Here is a 16,719-nt window from a genome sequence, read left to right on the forward strand (position 1 = left end):
ATCCAGAGGACCCCGGCACGCCATTGCCATTCGTGAGCTGTCCTGGACACCTGGGGGAGTGTGTTAGGGACGGCTAGTGTTGGATGGTGATCTCAACCCTGTAAGGGGTTTCTCAAGCCTCCCCTAATCTCATGGCTGGATCATAAGAGGACAGAGGAGAGGGTCTCCCAAAATCTCCTTCAAGGCTGTCACCCCAGCCACCTTGGCACCCTTGGTGAAGTTGGGATATGGGTCTGGGGTTCCCACAGGTGGTGACTTGGGCTGATGTGGGAAACTGCAGTCAGGAGGCTGTGACCTTCCTTATGAAGGAAAAGCCACCTCTATCCAGGAGGCCAGTGCCCTGTCAACCATGCAAATGATCTATGGATCCCAGAAGCACAGCAGTCTGCAGCACCTGTCAGCATCACCCACCTGCTGGGCTCTCCTTCCTGAAGGCCAGACACCCTTTGCCTGAGGATGTGCAGGGTGCTGGGTGGCCTCAGGTGGCAGACCACGTATGACTGTGGGTCAGGGAGGAAACTGCTAGCATTGGCTAGACCGGTTGCAGCCTCTGCTGCACACGAGACTGGAAATGCACGCAGCTCTGTGTGTGTGTGTGTGTGTGTCCCCCATAGGTGTGCTAACGCACGCATGCATACATACATACACATGCATGCAGGCACACATGCATGCTTGCAGGAAGCAGAGGATAGGTTCTTACCTGAAGAAGAGCCGCAGGGAGCGCATGTGGCCCAGGTCCACGCGGAACACTCCACAGATCTGCTCCAGAGCACATCCCCTCTGTGGTTCGTCCCAGCGAGGCGTCTGCAGGAGGCCATTGCTGTCAGGGAACCGCAGGTTGGCATCGGAGCTGGAGGGGGAGCTGGTGGAGGAGGTTGCGTGAGATTCTCTCATTTCTGTGCTATGCTATCCCAGAAAAAGAGGGGGAGCGGGCGCCTAACATACACCCCGAGCTTAAATACAGAGGACGAGATGGAACACGCCCTGGGGAAAACCGCAGCCCAGATGTCAGTGAACGAACCAAGGAGAGAGCAGATCCCATCACTCTTCGAGAACAGTGATACTCTGGTTTGAATGGAAAAGTGGGTTTTTTTGTTGTTGTTGTTTTGGTTTGTTTGTTTTGTTGTTTTTTTCACGAGCAGACTCTGGTAACTTACCACAGCAGGTTGTCAGGACAGCAGAGGAGATGAGAGCTCAAATTCCCTCCTGAGTGACCTAGGGCGAGTTACCAGGCCTCTCTGAGCCTCGTCTTATTTATAAAACGGAGGTACCAACAGAATACTCGTGGAGTGAGTGACTGTAACGCGCTTGCCGTAGGTCCCTGGGGCCTGCGAAAGGCAGCTGCTCTGTCAGTCCTAGGAGGGGGCATCTATAAAGCTTTAGATTTCTTCTCCATTTCTTAAAGACAATGGATATTGGAGGAAACACAGGGGCTACTAATATTAACTAACTAACACAACTAACTAACATAACTAACCTAACCAATATTAACTATAAGCATCCGTAAGGACTTGTGTACGTGGGCTTGGCCACTTCCCATGTGCTGTGGGGGAGAAGGCGTGTGCACATATGCGAGAGCGTGTGTAACCGTCAGAGTCAACACTGGGCTCTCCCTCCATCGCTCGCTGATCCTGGAGCTCACTGATTGGTCAGACTGGCCCAGGTCCCGGGATCCTCCTGCCTCTTCTATCCTCAGCACTGAGGAAACGGTGCATGTTGAACGGCCTGCAATCTATTGATGTCTGTTTATTCTTCTTCCATACATTACACGCCGACCAAACCTCTTCTCTCTTCTCCCCCACACCCCTCCCCGACCCACGCCCGCTCTTCTTCCGTTTCCCTTCAGAAAAGAACAGGCCTCCCAGGGATCTCAACCAAGCACAAACAAATGATAAGACCGGGCACAAGCCCTCACTCATATCAGGGCTGGAAGAGTCAACCCAACAGGAGGAAAAAGATCCCTAAGGCAGGCAAAAGAGTCAGAGACATCCCAACTCCCTTAGGAGTCTCTAAGAACACTGGGTGTTCTTACGTCAGCCCTAGGATCAAACCCAGCAAGCACTTTACCCACTGAGCCCTGTGCCCAGCCCTCCTGTGTTGTTATAGCGCATGACCTTACTACACGAGTACTGGGATTGCCCCACTGTTCAGAAAATGAAACTAAGGCCCAGAGGGGCTGTGTCATTTCCCCAAGGTCACACAGCTAGCAAGGAGTGGAACCCAAGGTCTGTCCTCCAAGTGTGCACTCTAGTCATTTTACTTAAAAAAAAAATCCACCGATTATTTACACTTTCTTATGCAGAATACTTTGTTATACAGATGTGGGTATCACGGGTTAAAGGTGTAGCAGTGGTGTTCTGCAGACAATAGGTAAGGTATAGAATGAGCAAAGGTGAGAGTGAGTTTCTTCCGGTCTTGCGCTGGCTCAGCCCAGGCAGTAGCCACACCCTGCTGGAGCAGAAGTCCCGGTGTATACCACCCAGTGAACAGCTCCCTTGGAAGCCTCGGGGTCTAGCTCCTTCTCTCTCGGCCATTGAGGAGAAAGCAGGGCCCCTCGAAGTGTCCAGAAGGCCTGGCCAGTGTGTGGTGTGGCTCTCATTCCCAACCTGTGTCAGGAAGTCATCCCAACGGGGTCCTCCCTCAGGCCTGGGATGCACCCTAGCCTTCCTAAGTGGAGCCTGCTTCTTTCTGTACACTGTAAAGTCCTCATCCACAGTCTGGGTCAGAGTGTGCCAAAAGCTGCTGTCTACCACATCCCGTAAGCCATCGACAATCAATGTGCAAAGTGGCTGGGTCTGTCCTTGGACTGTTCCCCTTTAATTGTTACCCAGACACTATTACATGCTAAAGTACCAACCTCCCAGAACCCCACAGAGCAGGCAGCTGAGCCAGGCCACAAGCAGAGGCCCCTACCGGTCCCTGAGAGTAGGGAGTGGTGGCGTGGCGGAGGTAAGATGTCTCTAGAAAACAATGGTTACATGGGTAGGCTTCCTGCCCTGGTGTCAACATGGTGACATTCAGGAAAAGGAGAGCTACGCAGACAGTTAAAACATCAGCGTCTACCAGGGGCCAGAGGACAGGAGACACACTCTGTGAGGCACGGGACAACGCCACCCTCTGCTTGACACCACAAAACCAGAGAGCACACAACAGCAAGAGAATGCCTGGTGCAAGCTGTGGACTTCTGTCAGTGTGGTCCAGCCACGGTCTCGAGGCTCATGCCGACGCTGGGGTGTCTGGGTCCCCATGGCACCAAGGACACATGAGAAGTCTCTGCAATGGACCTGAAACTATCAAGCTAAAAGTCTGTCAAGCCAGGGGTGGTGGTGCAAGCCATGCTCCAGAATCAGAGGAAGGAGGGAGGAGCCTGAAGGCAGTCTGGGTGAGCGACAGAGGGAGCTGGAGGCTAACCTGGGCTACATGAGACGCTAACTCAAAAAAAAAAAAAAAAAAAGCAAACACATAAATGTGTGTTAATGCTGATAATAATAAAACAAAGAATGAACTAGTCACATACGCATGCATATGCTAGAGATTAATATTGCTGGGCTGGAGAGATGGCTCAGCGGTTAAGAGCACTGACTGCTCCTCTGGAGGTTCAATTCCCAGCAACCACATGGTGGCTCACAACCATCTGTAATGGGAACTGATGCCCTCTTCTGGTGTGTCTGAAGACAGCGACAGTGTACTCATACATAAAATAAATAAATCTTTTTTAAAAAGATTAATATTGTTCATGTATAAAATGCACATAAATGATAGACATGAATTCTACACAGGACAGAGTCAAAAAGAAAAGACAATTTACTGGAGAATACACAAAACTGTTTCTACTATATTTACTCATATCTAGAGTAATAAAATGAATTCAAGTGTAAAAGAGACTGTTCTGAAGGTAGGTATTAAGTCGGTGGTCATGCAAAGATGATAAAATCTTAGCCAGAGAGATGGCTTACAGTTAAGTGTGAATCCTGTTCTTACAGCAGAGCTCCAAGTTCAGTTCCTAGCACCCACATCAGGCCGTTCACAACTCCCTGCCACCCCTCCCGTGACTCCAGTTTCAGGAGATCATCTAGCATTCTCTTCTGGCCTCTGTGAACACCTGCGCTCACATATAGAGAAACGCATAGCTAGAAATAAAAAACAAGTATTTAAAATCTAAACTGGGGGGTGTGGAGCGTGGCATACACCTGTAACTCCAGAACTTGAGAGGGAAAGGCCAAGTCATCCTTGAAGCCAGGACACAGCACCTGAGACCCTATCTCAAAAACAAATCAACAGTCAAAATAAGATGATGATAATAATAATAGTAATAGTGATAATGATAATGATAAATTCAGGGCTCTCAGGAACACCTTGGGACAGCTTAGAGGAACGTAGCAGACTGACCTGATTTCTCTGAATCAATCAATCTGGAAATAAAAATGCAAAAGGCTTTACATATCTGTGTGTTTTGTTTTCTCTCTAGCAATTGATTCAAGAATCGCAGTCGAGAAATCACACGTGTGAATAGATTCAGGACATTCTATTGGCAAAATTGACAAAACCCACAAACTAGGAACAGAGGAGAACGTTCTCAGAAGAGGAAGGACACTGTGTGTACTCTACAGCTAATGTTGGACTTAGTGGAGAAGGGTGGAGTTAGTTCCCTCGAAAACAGGAGCCAGGGGCTGGAGAGGCGGCTCAGTGGTTAACACTGGCTGCTCTTACAGAGGACCGCAGTTTGGGTCCCCGCACTCATATGATGGCTCCCAGCCACCTGTAACTCCAGATCTAGGGGATCCAACATCTTCTGACCTCTGAGGACCACATGGTACACAGACAAATGGGTTGGCAAAACACCTGTATACATAAAGTAAATAAATCTAAGAAGCAAGTAACTAAAATTAAACTAAAACAAACCAGGAGCTAGGGACTGGCTTCCGCTGGCATCCTGTATCCTCCAGTGCCGGCTCTCGCCGCTGCACGGGGCAGGAAGAGGAAGGGGGACTACAAAGATGGGAGGAGAAGGCTTTCAGAGGATGTGACTGTTTATGTGACCCATCTCCGGGGGGGTTATAAAACAACTCTTAGAGCCAGTGAGTGAACTGAGAGAGTTTATAGGCTAGGAGGTTAATAGAGAAGAACAGCCTGCGTCCTTGAACCATCCAGGCACAACTGGGAAAGATCCAACGTCTTCTGACCTCCGAGGGCACATTTAACTTACGCCAGAAACAAAGCCAAGGCCAAGGGGGATGGCTCAGTGGATAAAGTCTTGCCGTGGAAATGCAGCAACCGGAATTTGAACCCCCAGAACCCGAATAAAACCCAACGTCATAGCCAAGCAGAAACAGGGAATTCTGGGCTCAGTGAGAGAACAGGAGGAGCCTGACCAGGGAAGACACCAGATGTCAGCCTCCACATGCATGTACACACACGTGCCCACATGCCATCGAACACATGTGCATGCACCCACAGAAAGAATTAGACATCACAGTTAAGACCTCCACGCTGAAAATGTGCAGCTGCTGAGAGAAATCAGTCAGCGATTGAAGACACACCACAGCCACATCCTCAACGGGTGTGTATCCACCGGACGTCTCCACAAGACAAAATCAACTCCCTTATGCTGCACCCCACAGTTAACTCAAGACAGATTACAGATCATAATGTGAAAACGGTAAAGCTGGGGAACACTCCCTGACCACCACTGCTTTTGAGCTAATGAGATGGCCCAGCAGGTAAAGTTTCTTGCCACAGAGCAACCTTTGTTGGATCCACAGGACCCATATGGTAGAGAGAGAGAACCGATTCCTGCAGATTGTCCTCTGACCTCCTCACATGCACCAAGGCTTAGGTGTACAGCCCCAAGCAAACACAAACATGTGAATTAATAAATGTGACTTTAAAATATGATCATGCTATAAAGCCCAAACCCCCATATCATATCAGTAATCTCAAAGATACGCTGGCACGTGAGACCTTGCAACAGGGCAGGCAGGGTTTGGCTTACAACATACAAACCACAAAGGTAGTAAAAGCAGAGAACTTCTCTTCAAAGCATCCCCATCAAAGAAGAAAGGAAGTCACAGCCTGAGAGAAAACTCCCACAAAACATATGTCCAGCTGAACTCCGGTCTTGAATATTTATAAGAAACTCTTAAACACAGTCTTGCCGGGTGAGGCTGCACAGGCTTGCAATCCTGATCTTGGGGAAGCTGAGGCAGGAGGACTGCGGTTCAAGAGCAGCCTGGGGCAAGCGGCAAGCCTCTGCTTGCACAATCAGACACATCACTCACTACTCGGTGCTGTGTAGGAAGACACAGTTACTTAGGCCCATAGGTACAGTGCTCTAAGCCAGAGAACCAAGACCTAGAACCACCAGGACGAAACATTAACAATGTTTCATAGACCATGAAAGGCACTGGGGACAAAGACTAGGCCACAGACACACAGGGAACACAGCACAGGCAAAACTATTACACTGAGCAAAAGAAGTCAGACCAGAATATAGCCCACTCATGGAGCGATGCCATCTGCACAAAAATGTACCCAAATGGCTAAACCCCCAAATGGCAGAAACTGAAGTAAGTGTGTGTGTGTGTGTGTGTGTGTGTGTGTGTGTGTGTGTGGTGTGCAGTGTGTATATGTGCACTGCATGCATGGCATATATGCAGTGTATGTGTCCAGTGTGTATCTGCATGTGTGTGCAGTATGTGTGCAGTGTGGTGTGTGTGTGTATGTAGTGTGTGTGGTGGGTGTGTATATGTGGTGTGTGTGAATGTGTAGTGTGCAACTCTACAGTGTGTGTGTGATGTTTGTGTGTATGATGTATGTGTGTGTAGTATGTGGGGTGTGTGTGTGTGTGTGTGTGTGTGTGTGTGTGTACGCGCACGCGCACTCTTGGGTATGTTTTACTATGGATTGAACCCACATCCTTGGGCAAACTTTGACACAGAGCTCAACCCCAGCCCTCCTTTTACTTTCTACTTGAGACAGGGTCTCACTGAGTTTCCCAGGCTATTTTGAAGTCTCAGTCCCTGTCTCAGCCTCCTGAGTAGCCGGGACCACAGCTGCTGTTGTCAAAATATAAAATTCCTGAGTTAAGCATTTTTTAGATTTTTAAATATTTTTTGCATACATGTGTTTTACCTGCATGTATATCTGCATACCACATGTTTATCTCATTCCCAAAGAGGTCAGAAGAGGACACTGGATCCCCTAGAACCAGGGAATTGAACCCAGGTCCTCTGCAAGAACAGCCAGTGCTCTTAACCACAAAAGCCACCCCTCCAGGCTCCTGGCTCCTGGCTTAAACACCTTTTTATTTTATTTTATTTTTTGGTTCTTTTTTTCGGAGCTGGGGACCGAACCCAGGGCATTGCGCTTCCTAGGTAAGCGCTCTACCACTGAGCCAAATCCCTAGCCCCACCTTTTTATTTTTAAGATTTATTTATTTTATTATTTTATGGATGTGAGTACACTGTCGCTGCCCTCAGACACACCAGAAGAGGGCATCAGATCCCATTACCGATGGTTGTGAGCCACCATGTGGCTGCTGGGATTTGAACTCAGGACCTCTGGAAGAGCAGTCAGTGCTCCTAACCACTGAGCCATCTCTCCAGCCCCAGCTTAAGCATCTTTAAGGGTAGTGTTCAGTGGTACCGAGTGAATCACAGAACTGTGCAGCCGTCTCTGCCTCCCCAGAACACAGGGTTGTATGAAACGGAGGTTCTGTGATGTCTATGAACTTCGTTACCTTTCCCCGCCTTCTGGACCCCCTGCGACATCATCCTACTGTCTGTGTACGTGAACTTGGCTGCCCCAAGAGGCTCGGATGCAGCGCTCGCCCTCCTGACACTGGAGTGTTTCACCGAGCATCCTGTCATCAGGGCTCTCCAAGGGGGAGTGGCACTCCATAAAGTGAACAGACCCCGTTTCACTTGTCGTTTGTCTGTCTACCATGTCCCTGATGCTTCTTTGACAGCAGCAACTCCTCAAGAAGTCTCTGTTATCTGACCTTTCGGGTCCAAGACCTGAAGAGGAATTTCTATATCATCATTCTGTTTTTAGATTTTCTGAGGAAGTGCCCTCCCCACCCCTATTTACCACAGAAGTGGGACTCACCCCACCGACAGGACACAAGGTTCTGCTTTCTCCGCGCGCCCGCCAACCCTTGTGGGTGCTGACTCTGGTTTACAACAGCCTGCAGAGCTGGGGGCTCTCCCTGAAGCCTTCCTTGGTGATGCCTGCCCTCCTGCTTGCTGGCTGTTAGCGTAGCTTTGGGGAGACATCTCATTGGGACACTTTAGAAAATCCGTATAGCCTGGATATTAATCTCTTGCTAGATGTGTGGCTTCTAGCTTTATTTTCCTTCCTACACTCCGGGGGTTTCTTTTTTCGCATTGTGTTTGATGTACAAACTTAAAAAAGAGAAACTTCGAATTCTGATTTGCCTGTTTTCCTTCTGCGGCCTGTGTCTCTCTCTGGCTCACCCACAGTGGGTGTCACTGTTGCCAGGGTGCGGGTGACTCATGCAGGGCAGGACCTGGAGGGGTACCAGACACCGAGACGGCGCTTCTCGTCCGAGATGTGGTGAGGCTACACAGCGATGCCCCATCCACGCCGATGCTGGCCAAACTGTGTGCTTCAGACATTGAGGGGCTGCCGAATAACAGTTACAATCCAGTGGAGCTTTTCGCTTAGATCTTTTTATTTCTTATATTTTTGGTTGGGAGCCTAGCCTTTAAGAGCTGAGCCACCTCTCCAGCCCTTTTTATATCTTATAATTTGACATAGCTTTACTTTTGTTTTTTGTACAGGAGTGTTCTTCCTGCAAGCACATCTATGCACCCCATGTACAGATAACACCCTCAGAGGCCAGAGGAAGGCACTGGGTCTCCTGGAACTGAAGTTAAAGATCGTCCTGCATTGCCCTGTAGGTACTGGGAATCAAACCTGGGTCCTAACCATTAAGCCATCATCTCAGTCCGGATTTAATTTATTTTTAATTAGCGGTGCTGGGAACCGAACTCGAGTCCCCAGTCAGAGCAGCAGGTGCTCTTAACCCCTGAGCTGTTTCTCCAGCTCCCCAAGAGAGGTTTTTAGACACCCACCAATATCAGCTCAGTGTCACAACCAGATTTCCAAGCATGGGGGATTATTTTCACCTATGGTGGCAAGGTCATAGGGCACCACACCATTGAGTTGTTATAAGACGTTTCATAAAGGTATTTAATAACTAGAAAAAATGTTCATAGCATACATCAAATGAACGTGATATTCAGTGCTGTCACAAGACTCCATATAGGGCTGGAGAGATGGCTCAGCGGTTAAGAGCACTTTCTGCTCTTCCAGAGGTCCTGAATTCAAATCCCAGCAACCACATGGTGGCTCACAACCATCTGTAATGGGATCCGATGCCCTCTTCTGGTGTGTCTGAAGACAGCTACAGTGTACTTATATAGAATAAATAAATTAAAAAAACCTGACTCCATATAAAATATAACCTTGCAGATTTATCCATATACATATGCCATGGATATTACGATCATGGGGGTTTCTAGATGGCACAATGAGAGTTCGCTCTCACCTTGTTCTTTACTCTTTTCAGATTTCAGATAGGCAGAGTGTATCAATTTGATTATCAAAACCACTAAGCCAATCTGCTACATTCTTATCTTTGAGGTTTGTTCTTACGTGAAGCCTGAATTTCCACTTGTATTAGAAAATAAGATAATTCAGAAAAGGAAAGGGAGCCAGGCTGGCAGTTCCAGTACCAGGGGAGCCGGGGGCAGGAGGATCAGGAGTTCAAGGTCATCTTTGGCCTCTTAGCAAGTTCAAGGTCAGCCCGGGCTACAGGACACCCTGTCTCAGATGCAGGAAGAAAAGAAGGGGAGGAGTGTAGAGACACTAGCTGTCCCCAAGGCTACCATTCTGCAGTCCCCAAGGTCGAGAGTGGCTTTGTTAACCATGCTCATGGACTAAAGATATCAAGAATGTCTCCACGTGTCGCACAGCACAGGATGGGTGGTGGCCACACGGCTCAGGAGACTCTCCACTTAGGAGAGAAGAGCCCATCCTGCCCAAACAACATGTCTGTTCTGAAAGACCCCACTTCACCCTGCACACTCAGCTGAGAAACGACCTCCAGTCACCTTGGTTACCAGTAGCCCTACCCCTTAGCCTGGCACCCACAGGCTCCGAAGCCAGCCTGACCCTTCTTCCCTTTCTCCCATATGTGTTTCCTAGGGCCATGGTTAGAAATGGCCACCAGGGCCGGCTCAGAACCACAAGAGTGAATCTTCACAGTTCCGGGGACCAGAGATGGGAGACCAAAGCGTGAGCAGCGCCCACACGGTCTACGAAAGTCTGGGGAAGGCTCCCTTCTGGGTGACGGAGGCGATCAGAATCTGTCCAGGGACAAAGCAATCCTGAAACACGTTTTGGCTGCCTTTGCACAGATGCCCACAGGTTGACGCTCAAATGTACATGGGAACACGAGGATTTGGAAGAGCTGGGGCATAACACAGAGGAGCAGGACCTTCCTAAACCCGAGAACTTACGAAGCCACAGTCACTGGGATGGCGTGGTCCTGGTGTACGGGGAACACGGAAGAATGAATGAAGCAGGGCCAAGCGTCAGACGAGAACCCTGGTGTTGGCAGTCGATGGGTTCCGAAAAGAACATCTCAATAATCCAGCAGAGGGAAGAAGACGCTTCAACAAATATCACTGGGACAGTCAGCATCCCACACAGGAGAGAAAGAAATTTGAACACATCTCACAGCGCCTACCAAGACTAGGTCAACGGCTGGGTAAAAAGGGCCCCAGCAGCCTCCTTATAAATACATAAGTAAGTCAGTAAGTAAACAAGCAAACAAACAAAGGCAGGCCTGGGAGACAAGGGATGACTCCATTTATATGAAACATCAGGACTAGCGAGTCAAGAGAGAGAAAGCAGACCTGTGGTTGCTGTGGCTTGAGGCGGCAAGGAATCCGGAAACTGGCATGGGGTCTCTCTTTGGGATGGTGGAAAGTTCTGGAATTAGACAGTGGTGAGAACTGCACAGCTTCATGGATGCATGCGTGCCATGGGAGAATTCTCACACTACATAGATGTCGTCCTGTGTGCCTCACACTGCATGGGTGTCCTGTGTGCCCCAAGAATATTCTCACACTACATGGATGTCCTGTGTGCCCCAGGAGTATTCTCGAACTACATGGGTGTCCTGTGTGTCCCGGGAGCCCTCTCACACTACATAGATGCACGTGTGCCCCGAGAGTATTCTCACACAATAAGGATTACCTCCAACAGAGGTCCCAGGACTCCGCTCTCCTCAGTTACCTAAACTAAGATAACTTCAAATTTTATTTTTATTCTACAAAACCTTCCAACAGTCTCCTTTGACCTCAGGACTGCAGGCATGAATGCCAATGTGGTCGCTTCCTATTGATAGGGGATGAGGTGGCCACAAGGAACCAGCACCCCGGGTGGGTTGTTGAGCAGCAGGAAGCAGAGGGGTCTGGGACCAGCCATTTGTGAAGAGGGGTCCTGGGGGTGGAGCAGCTGACGATCCCATGGGGATTAACAGGTGAGATCCTCAAGGCATGAGGAGGAGAAGTACTTGTCTCTTTAATTTGCCTGACTGTGGGGCATGGCCCCAAGGGAACAGAAACTTGGGTTGCTGGTGAGTCTCCCCTCCTGCTGTCTTGTATGGCTTCAAACAGCAAGCCCTTTTTACATTAAATTGCCCTCCTGTATTTGTTACCTGACTGATATTTCCAAGTAATATAGAAATTCTTTTTCTTTTCTCCTGTGGTTGAAAATTCACAAATAGAGCCACGGAGAAGGACCAGTGAATCAAAGTTGCCATGAAATCTTTCTCTCGGTAAAGTGCTGGTTTTTATCCCTGGAGTTGAGTTTTAATCCCTAGAACCCACATATAGTCAGAAACAACAGCCCATGTCTGTAATCCCAGGGTTCCTGGGGTGGGACTAGAGGCAGACCCAAGTGACTCCCTGGAAGTTCGTGGGTCAGCCTGGTGTCTGCAGTGATGAATCACCAGAGACCTGGCTCAAACTAGGCAGAAGGCAAAGAGACACCCACACATCATTGTCCTCCGACCTCACGGGTGTTCCACACCATGTGTGTGTGTGCACACTCTCACACACACACAGAAACACACACAGAAACACACACACACACACAAAGATGAAAATTCACAAAAACGTTGACAAGCAGACTCACGGCCTGGTTCATGCAACCCCAAGGGGCCCCCTTGTCAGTTTTCCGGTGACTATTCCCTTAAACCACATTTCTGTGATTAGACCCAATCGAAAGACTCTTTCCACATAGTTTGTAGACACTGTCTTGGGATTTACCTGGCCTCTGACTTTATCAGTATTGCATCCAGAGAATCAACTAGGCAGGAGTTCAAAGTATTTGGGAAAGGGCTCGGGTGTAGCTCGGTGACAGAAAATGTGCTTAGCACACGCAATGCCCCAGCCCCCGGCCTCTCCCCAAACACCTAAAGAAAACATTTTCATACATATGTACACTAAACATGTACAGATTCTTTTCCTGGTCATGGCCCCTTAAATGGCACACACAGAAGGTATTCTCAGCATCTACACTCTATAGCAACCTATGAGTCCAACTCGGATTCTGGGCAAACAATGTATTATTGTATATAAAGCCTCTGGCATTTGCAGATTTGGGGATCCCTGCCTAGGATCCTGGCCTCCATCTCCGGTGATACTGAAAGGTGACAGGGAAGGGACTTCATTAAGTGGACCCATCGGTGGATCAGCTATCTCTCTGCACCAACAAGGAAGGAGTGAAGACAGGCCACACACAGGAAACAAGATTACCTGTCGAGAGTAGGAAGGTGTTGGGTGGTCAGGTGGAGCATTCAGGAGATAGGGGTGTGACAGGTTTTATCCTGGAGGTGGGGGTATAGGGGAAACCCTGGCTGCTTTGAGGAGGAGTGTGGAAGGCACAAAGCTACATAGTTGGGGGCAGAAGATGACACATGGGGTCAATGAGTGCACCAGAGAGGCTGTGTGTGTGTGTGTGTGTGTGTGTGTGTGTGTGTGTGTGATGTGAATGTGTATGTAGTTTCTGTGTATATGTAGTATGTGTGTGTTTGGTGTGGGTAGTGTTTGTATGTAGTATGTATTTGTATGTGGTTTGTATAGTATACATACTGTTCATATGGGGTATACGCATGTGGTGTGTGTAGTGTACGTCTGTAGTTTATGTAGTGTGAGGTTCATGTAGTTTGTGTAGTATGTGTAGGTATGTGTAGTGTGTGTGTAGTTTCTGCATCTGTGTAGTATGTACAGTGTGTGTGTAGCGTCTCTGTGTATGTGAGTGTGTGTGTAGTGTCTATGTGTGAATGTATGTACGTAGTGTCTCTCTATGTGTGAGTATGTATGTATGTGTGTGTTGTATAGGTAGGGCAGCCATATCTGTCTTTCGAGCCTGACTATACCTGATTCAGACTCAGTACCCCACACTTGCGAAGCAGCACTTTGCTGATAGAAAGCTCTGAGAAGTGTCACCTGAGGGAATGGGGTGGGAGCTGGGGCCAGCCGGCGCACATGGCTGCCAGTTGCCGGGCACTGGGCACAGACAAGTGTCCCCTGGAGGAAAGCAGATGGGTAGAGTAATAGTGTGTGCGGCTGGAGCGTGGAGCACTGGCCTCCAAGCCCTAATGAGTTTGACGCCTGTGCCCCATAGAATAAAAACATAGACCCTGCCTCTGCCCGTCCCCCTCCGATATCCACACATACAGGCACACACTGTCAACAACCACACAGAGACCAGTGTGGGGTGGTTCATCCCTCCGTCAACTTTAGGATTTAGGGTCACACTTTTGGGTGTGCCCACATGGGTATTTTCATAGGGGTTTAAGCAAAGAAGGAAGATTCACCTGAGGGCTGGCGTCTGAGTGTGGGATGATGGACCATGCCAGGAAACTCGGTAGACTAAGCAGGTTCAAACCTGGGCACCCACCTGAGACCGTGGGTGGCTCCCTGCTCCCTGCCGGAGTCCTGGCCTGGAACACGTGCCACACTTCCCACATAAGGAAACATGACCTGTGGTCCTGTAGGCCCAGAACAGAGTTCTTCATGCTAATGAGGTACCTAGAGGCCCTGAGGGTTTAGCCACTCAGCTTCCCTTCCCAGACATTCCTCTCTACAAAAGACATTTAATCTCTGTTCCACCCTGAGGAGGTGGTATGCTCCCATTTTCCACAATGATCAATCAGTAAACAGTTTGGAACTAAGGACTGTCTCTCTTAACAAGAGCCACGGTGGGGAGCACAGAGAAGGCCTTCGCCTACAGAGCCGAAGTCTCTCATAGAAGGCCTCTCTGTGCTCCCCGACAACCGCCACCAAGCTAACGACAATCGCCAATGGGGAACACCGTCCCACATCTGAGAGTGACAGGAAATGAGGACAGTCCCAGACAGGTACAATAAAGCTGGGATGGGGTTGGCGGGGGGGGGGGGGGGGGGGCGGGGGTTGCCCCCCCCCCCCGACAGAGACGCAGGGAAACTCAGCAAGTTTACATCCAGCAGAAACCAGCGGACAGGTTAGGGGAGCAGTCTCAGGCTAGTCCTCGGGGAAGGAGAAAACCGTGGTTGACATTTTCCACACACAGTCAACATCCCGACTTGGACCAGGGGAAACTGTTGCTGTTCTGAGACACCAGGGTCCTGACATGCTTGTGCCAACAATACACGCTCGAGACTTAAACCTGCCCCACACCCCGCATCCCTCCCCACACCCCTGCCTTCTTCTCTGTCTGTTTCCTGACCGCGAACACAGCGTGAGCAGTCAGCCTCACGCTCCACTGCCATGACTTCCCGGCTGTGATGGACTGTCCCTGCAAACACACCCTTCTCCTCTTAAGTGATTCTGTCAGATGCTTATTCACAGAGATGGGAGGAGTAATTACCGCGGTTTACCTACACCAACATCGCTCAGTCTCAAAAGGGAGAAAGTTCCTAGGCTTGGCGGTGACATGGACGCACCACACGGTCAACGACGCCAGACCCGGCATGATGATAACGACACACAAACACTACACACATGACAAACACACACGTACACACCACAGTCCCACTGACGGGAAGCCCCTAGAGAGAGAGAGAAAACAGAGTCGGGGGCTGCCAGGGCCTGGGCCAGGGAGGATGGGTGATTGTTCAGTGGGGTTGAGTTTCAGTTTGGGAAGATAATGCTCTAGGGATAGCAGTGGAGCTGGCTGTAAAGAACGGAGGTGGCGTGGGGGTTGGGGATTTAGCTCAGTGGTAGAGTGCTTGCCTAGGAAGCACAAGGCCCTGGGTTCGGTCCCCAGCTCCGAAAAAAAGAACCAAAAAAAAAAAAAAAAAAAAAAAAAGAACGGCGGTGTGGGTCTGTTACTCAGGCAATACAGATTGCTGCTTGCGTTAGCGGGAAGATGACAGTAAGTTTACGGCACACCTTCAGAATCACTCCAGGCTGTGGGAGGAAGGCTGGTGACCTTCTCTTCCGTGAGCCTTTGAAGCTCTCTTCCTATCAAATTCCCGGTTCGGCCTGGACGGGAAAACCTGCACATACTGGGGGCACCGCCCAAGGCACCCACGTTTTGGGCATAGGAAGCTCATGGGAGAAGCTGGTCTGCTCTGCCCCTGGGGCCCTGTGCATTCCCCACCAACAGCGGGAGAGAGAAGAGCTAGCTACTGGCTTCACTACCCAGAAGGCCCCACACACCCGGAAAACTCAGCCTCCACCAGGATCCTGAGCTCTTGGTGGGATCTCCCTGGGCTGCGTGCATGAGCTCCCGGTGGTGGAGCTCTGGGCTGCCGTGTCCTCTCTAGAAGCCCTATCTTCCAAGTGGCCTATGAAAGGGGCACCCGACCCAACCAGGTGTTCTTTAAGCCCCGTGAGGAGCCTCTGATGGATGAGACAAAAGGATCGCTTAAAAGAGCGAGAGCGGAAGCAACTGGAATGTTCTCTGAAGTTGCAGCCCCTGATTTCAAAGGATCAATGGAAGACATTGATGGGGAGCGGAGGGGCCAGAGGGAGGGGTGAGTCCACCAGGAAGTATGGAAGACAAAGGCTTCCTTTTCAGCCTGATATGTAACTGACTGTTCCTGGCACGAGGCCCCCCAGTGTCCCTAAACCTGTCCCAAGCTACCCAGGAGCTCCCACTGCAACCCTGGGCACAGACACAGTTGCCGCCACACCGAGTCTACTCTCGGGGACCACAGGTTCAGCATGGGGCTGTCAGGAACTGAGTGGAGACCTGGAGGGACTTCTGGGATTCAGAGTGGCTGAGCCAGTGGCTACTTGGCTCCCAGAATGGCCTTTTTACAACCTTTCCCAAGATGACAGCCAGACAAAAGCATGGAGGGCCAGTGTGTAGTGCCAGCACATGGCCGACCCACCCTGGCAGCCCTCAGCGTTGACCTTACTCTCACACAATAGCGTTTTCTCAGGCTTGTCCCACTCCTGCATCGGATGGGGAAACTGAGGCTCTGGCTCCCACCTTGTGATGGTGGAGGAGCTTCCTTTGGTGGTGTCTCATGGTGCAGCCATGCAGGGAGCGGAGGAAAACATTAGGAAGAAGAGCCCGGAAGACAAAAGGAGGCAGGGAGGTGGGCTCACAGCAACGAGGAATGCGGGCAGCTTAGTCGTCCCCCCCACCCCCCCGAGATGGGCAATGGCGTCTTGGCAAGTTTTATGTTGG

General features: G+C 50.0%; 1 protein-coding gene across 2 annotated transcripts in view; it reads right to left on the bottom strand.

Moving 5' to 3' along the window:
- Positions 1–16,719, bottom strand: part of Tbc1d16 (TBC1 domain family, member 16) — an 85,727-nt gene that overhangs the window by 15,613 nt on the left and 53,395 nt on the right. For both annotated transcript variants that reach the window (XM_039087516.1, NM_001427508.1), the window contains exon 4: positions 701–862. In XM_039087516.1, coding sequence (XP_038943444.1) covers positions 701–862 — 162 coding nt within the window. The remainder of the gene's footprint in view (positions 1–700; positions 863–16,719) is intronic.

This window comes from Rattus norvegicus, chromosome 10, assembly GCF_036323735.1.
Source record: "Rattus norvegicus strain BN/NHsdMcwi chromosome 10, GRCr8, whole genome shotgun sequence".
NCBI classification, from domain to species: domain Eukaryota; kingdom Metazoa; phylum Chordata; class Mammalia; order Rodentia; family Muridae; genus Rattus; species Rattus norvegicus.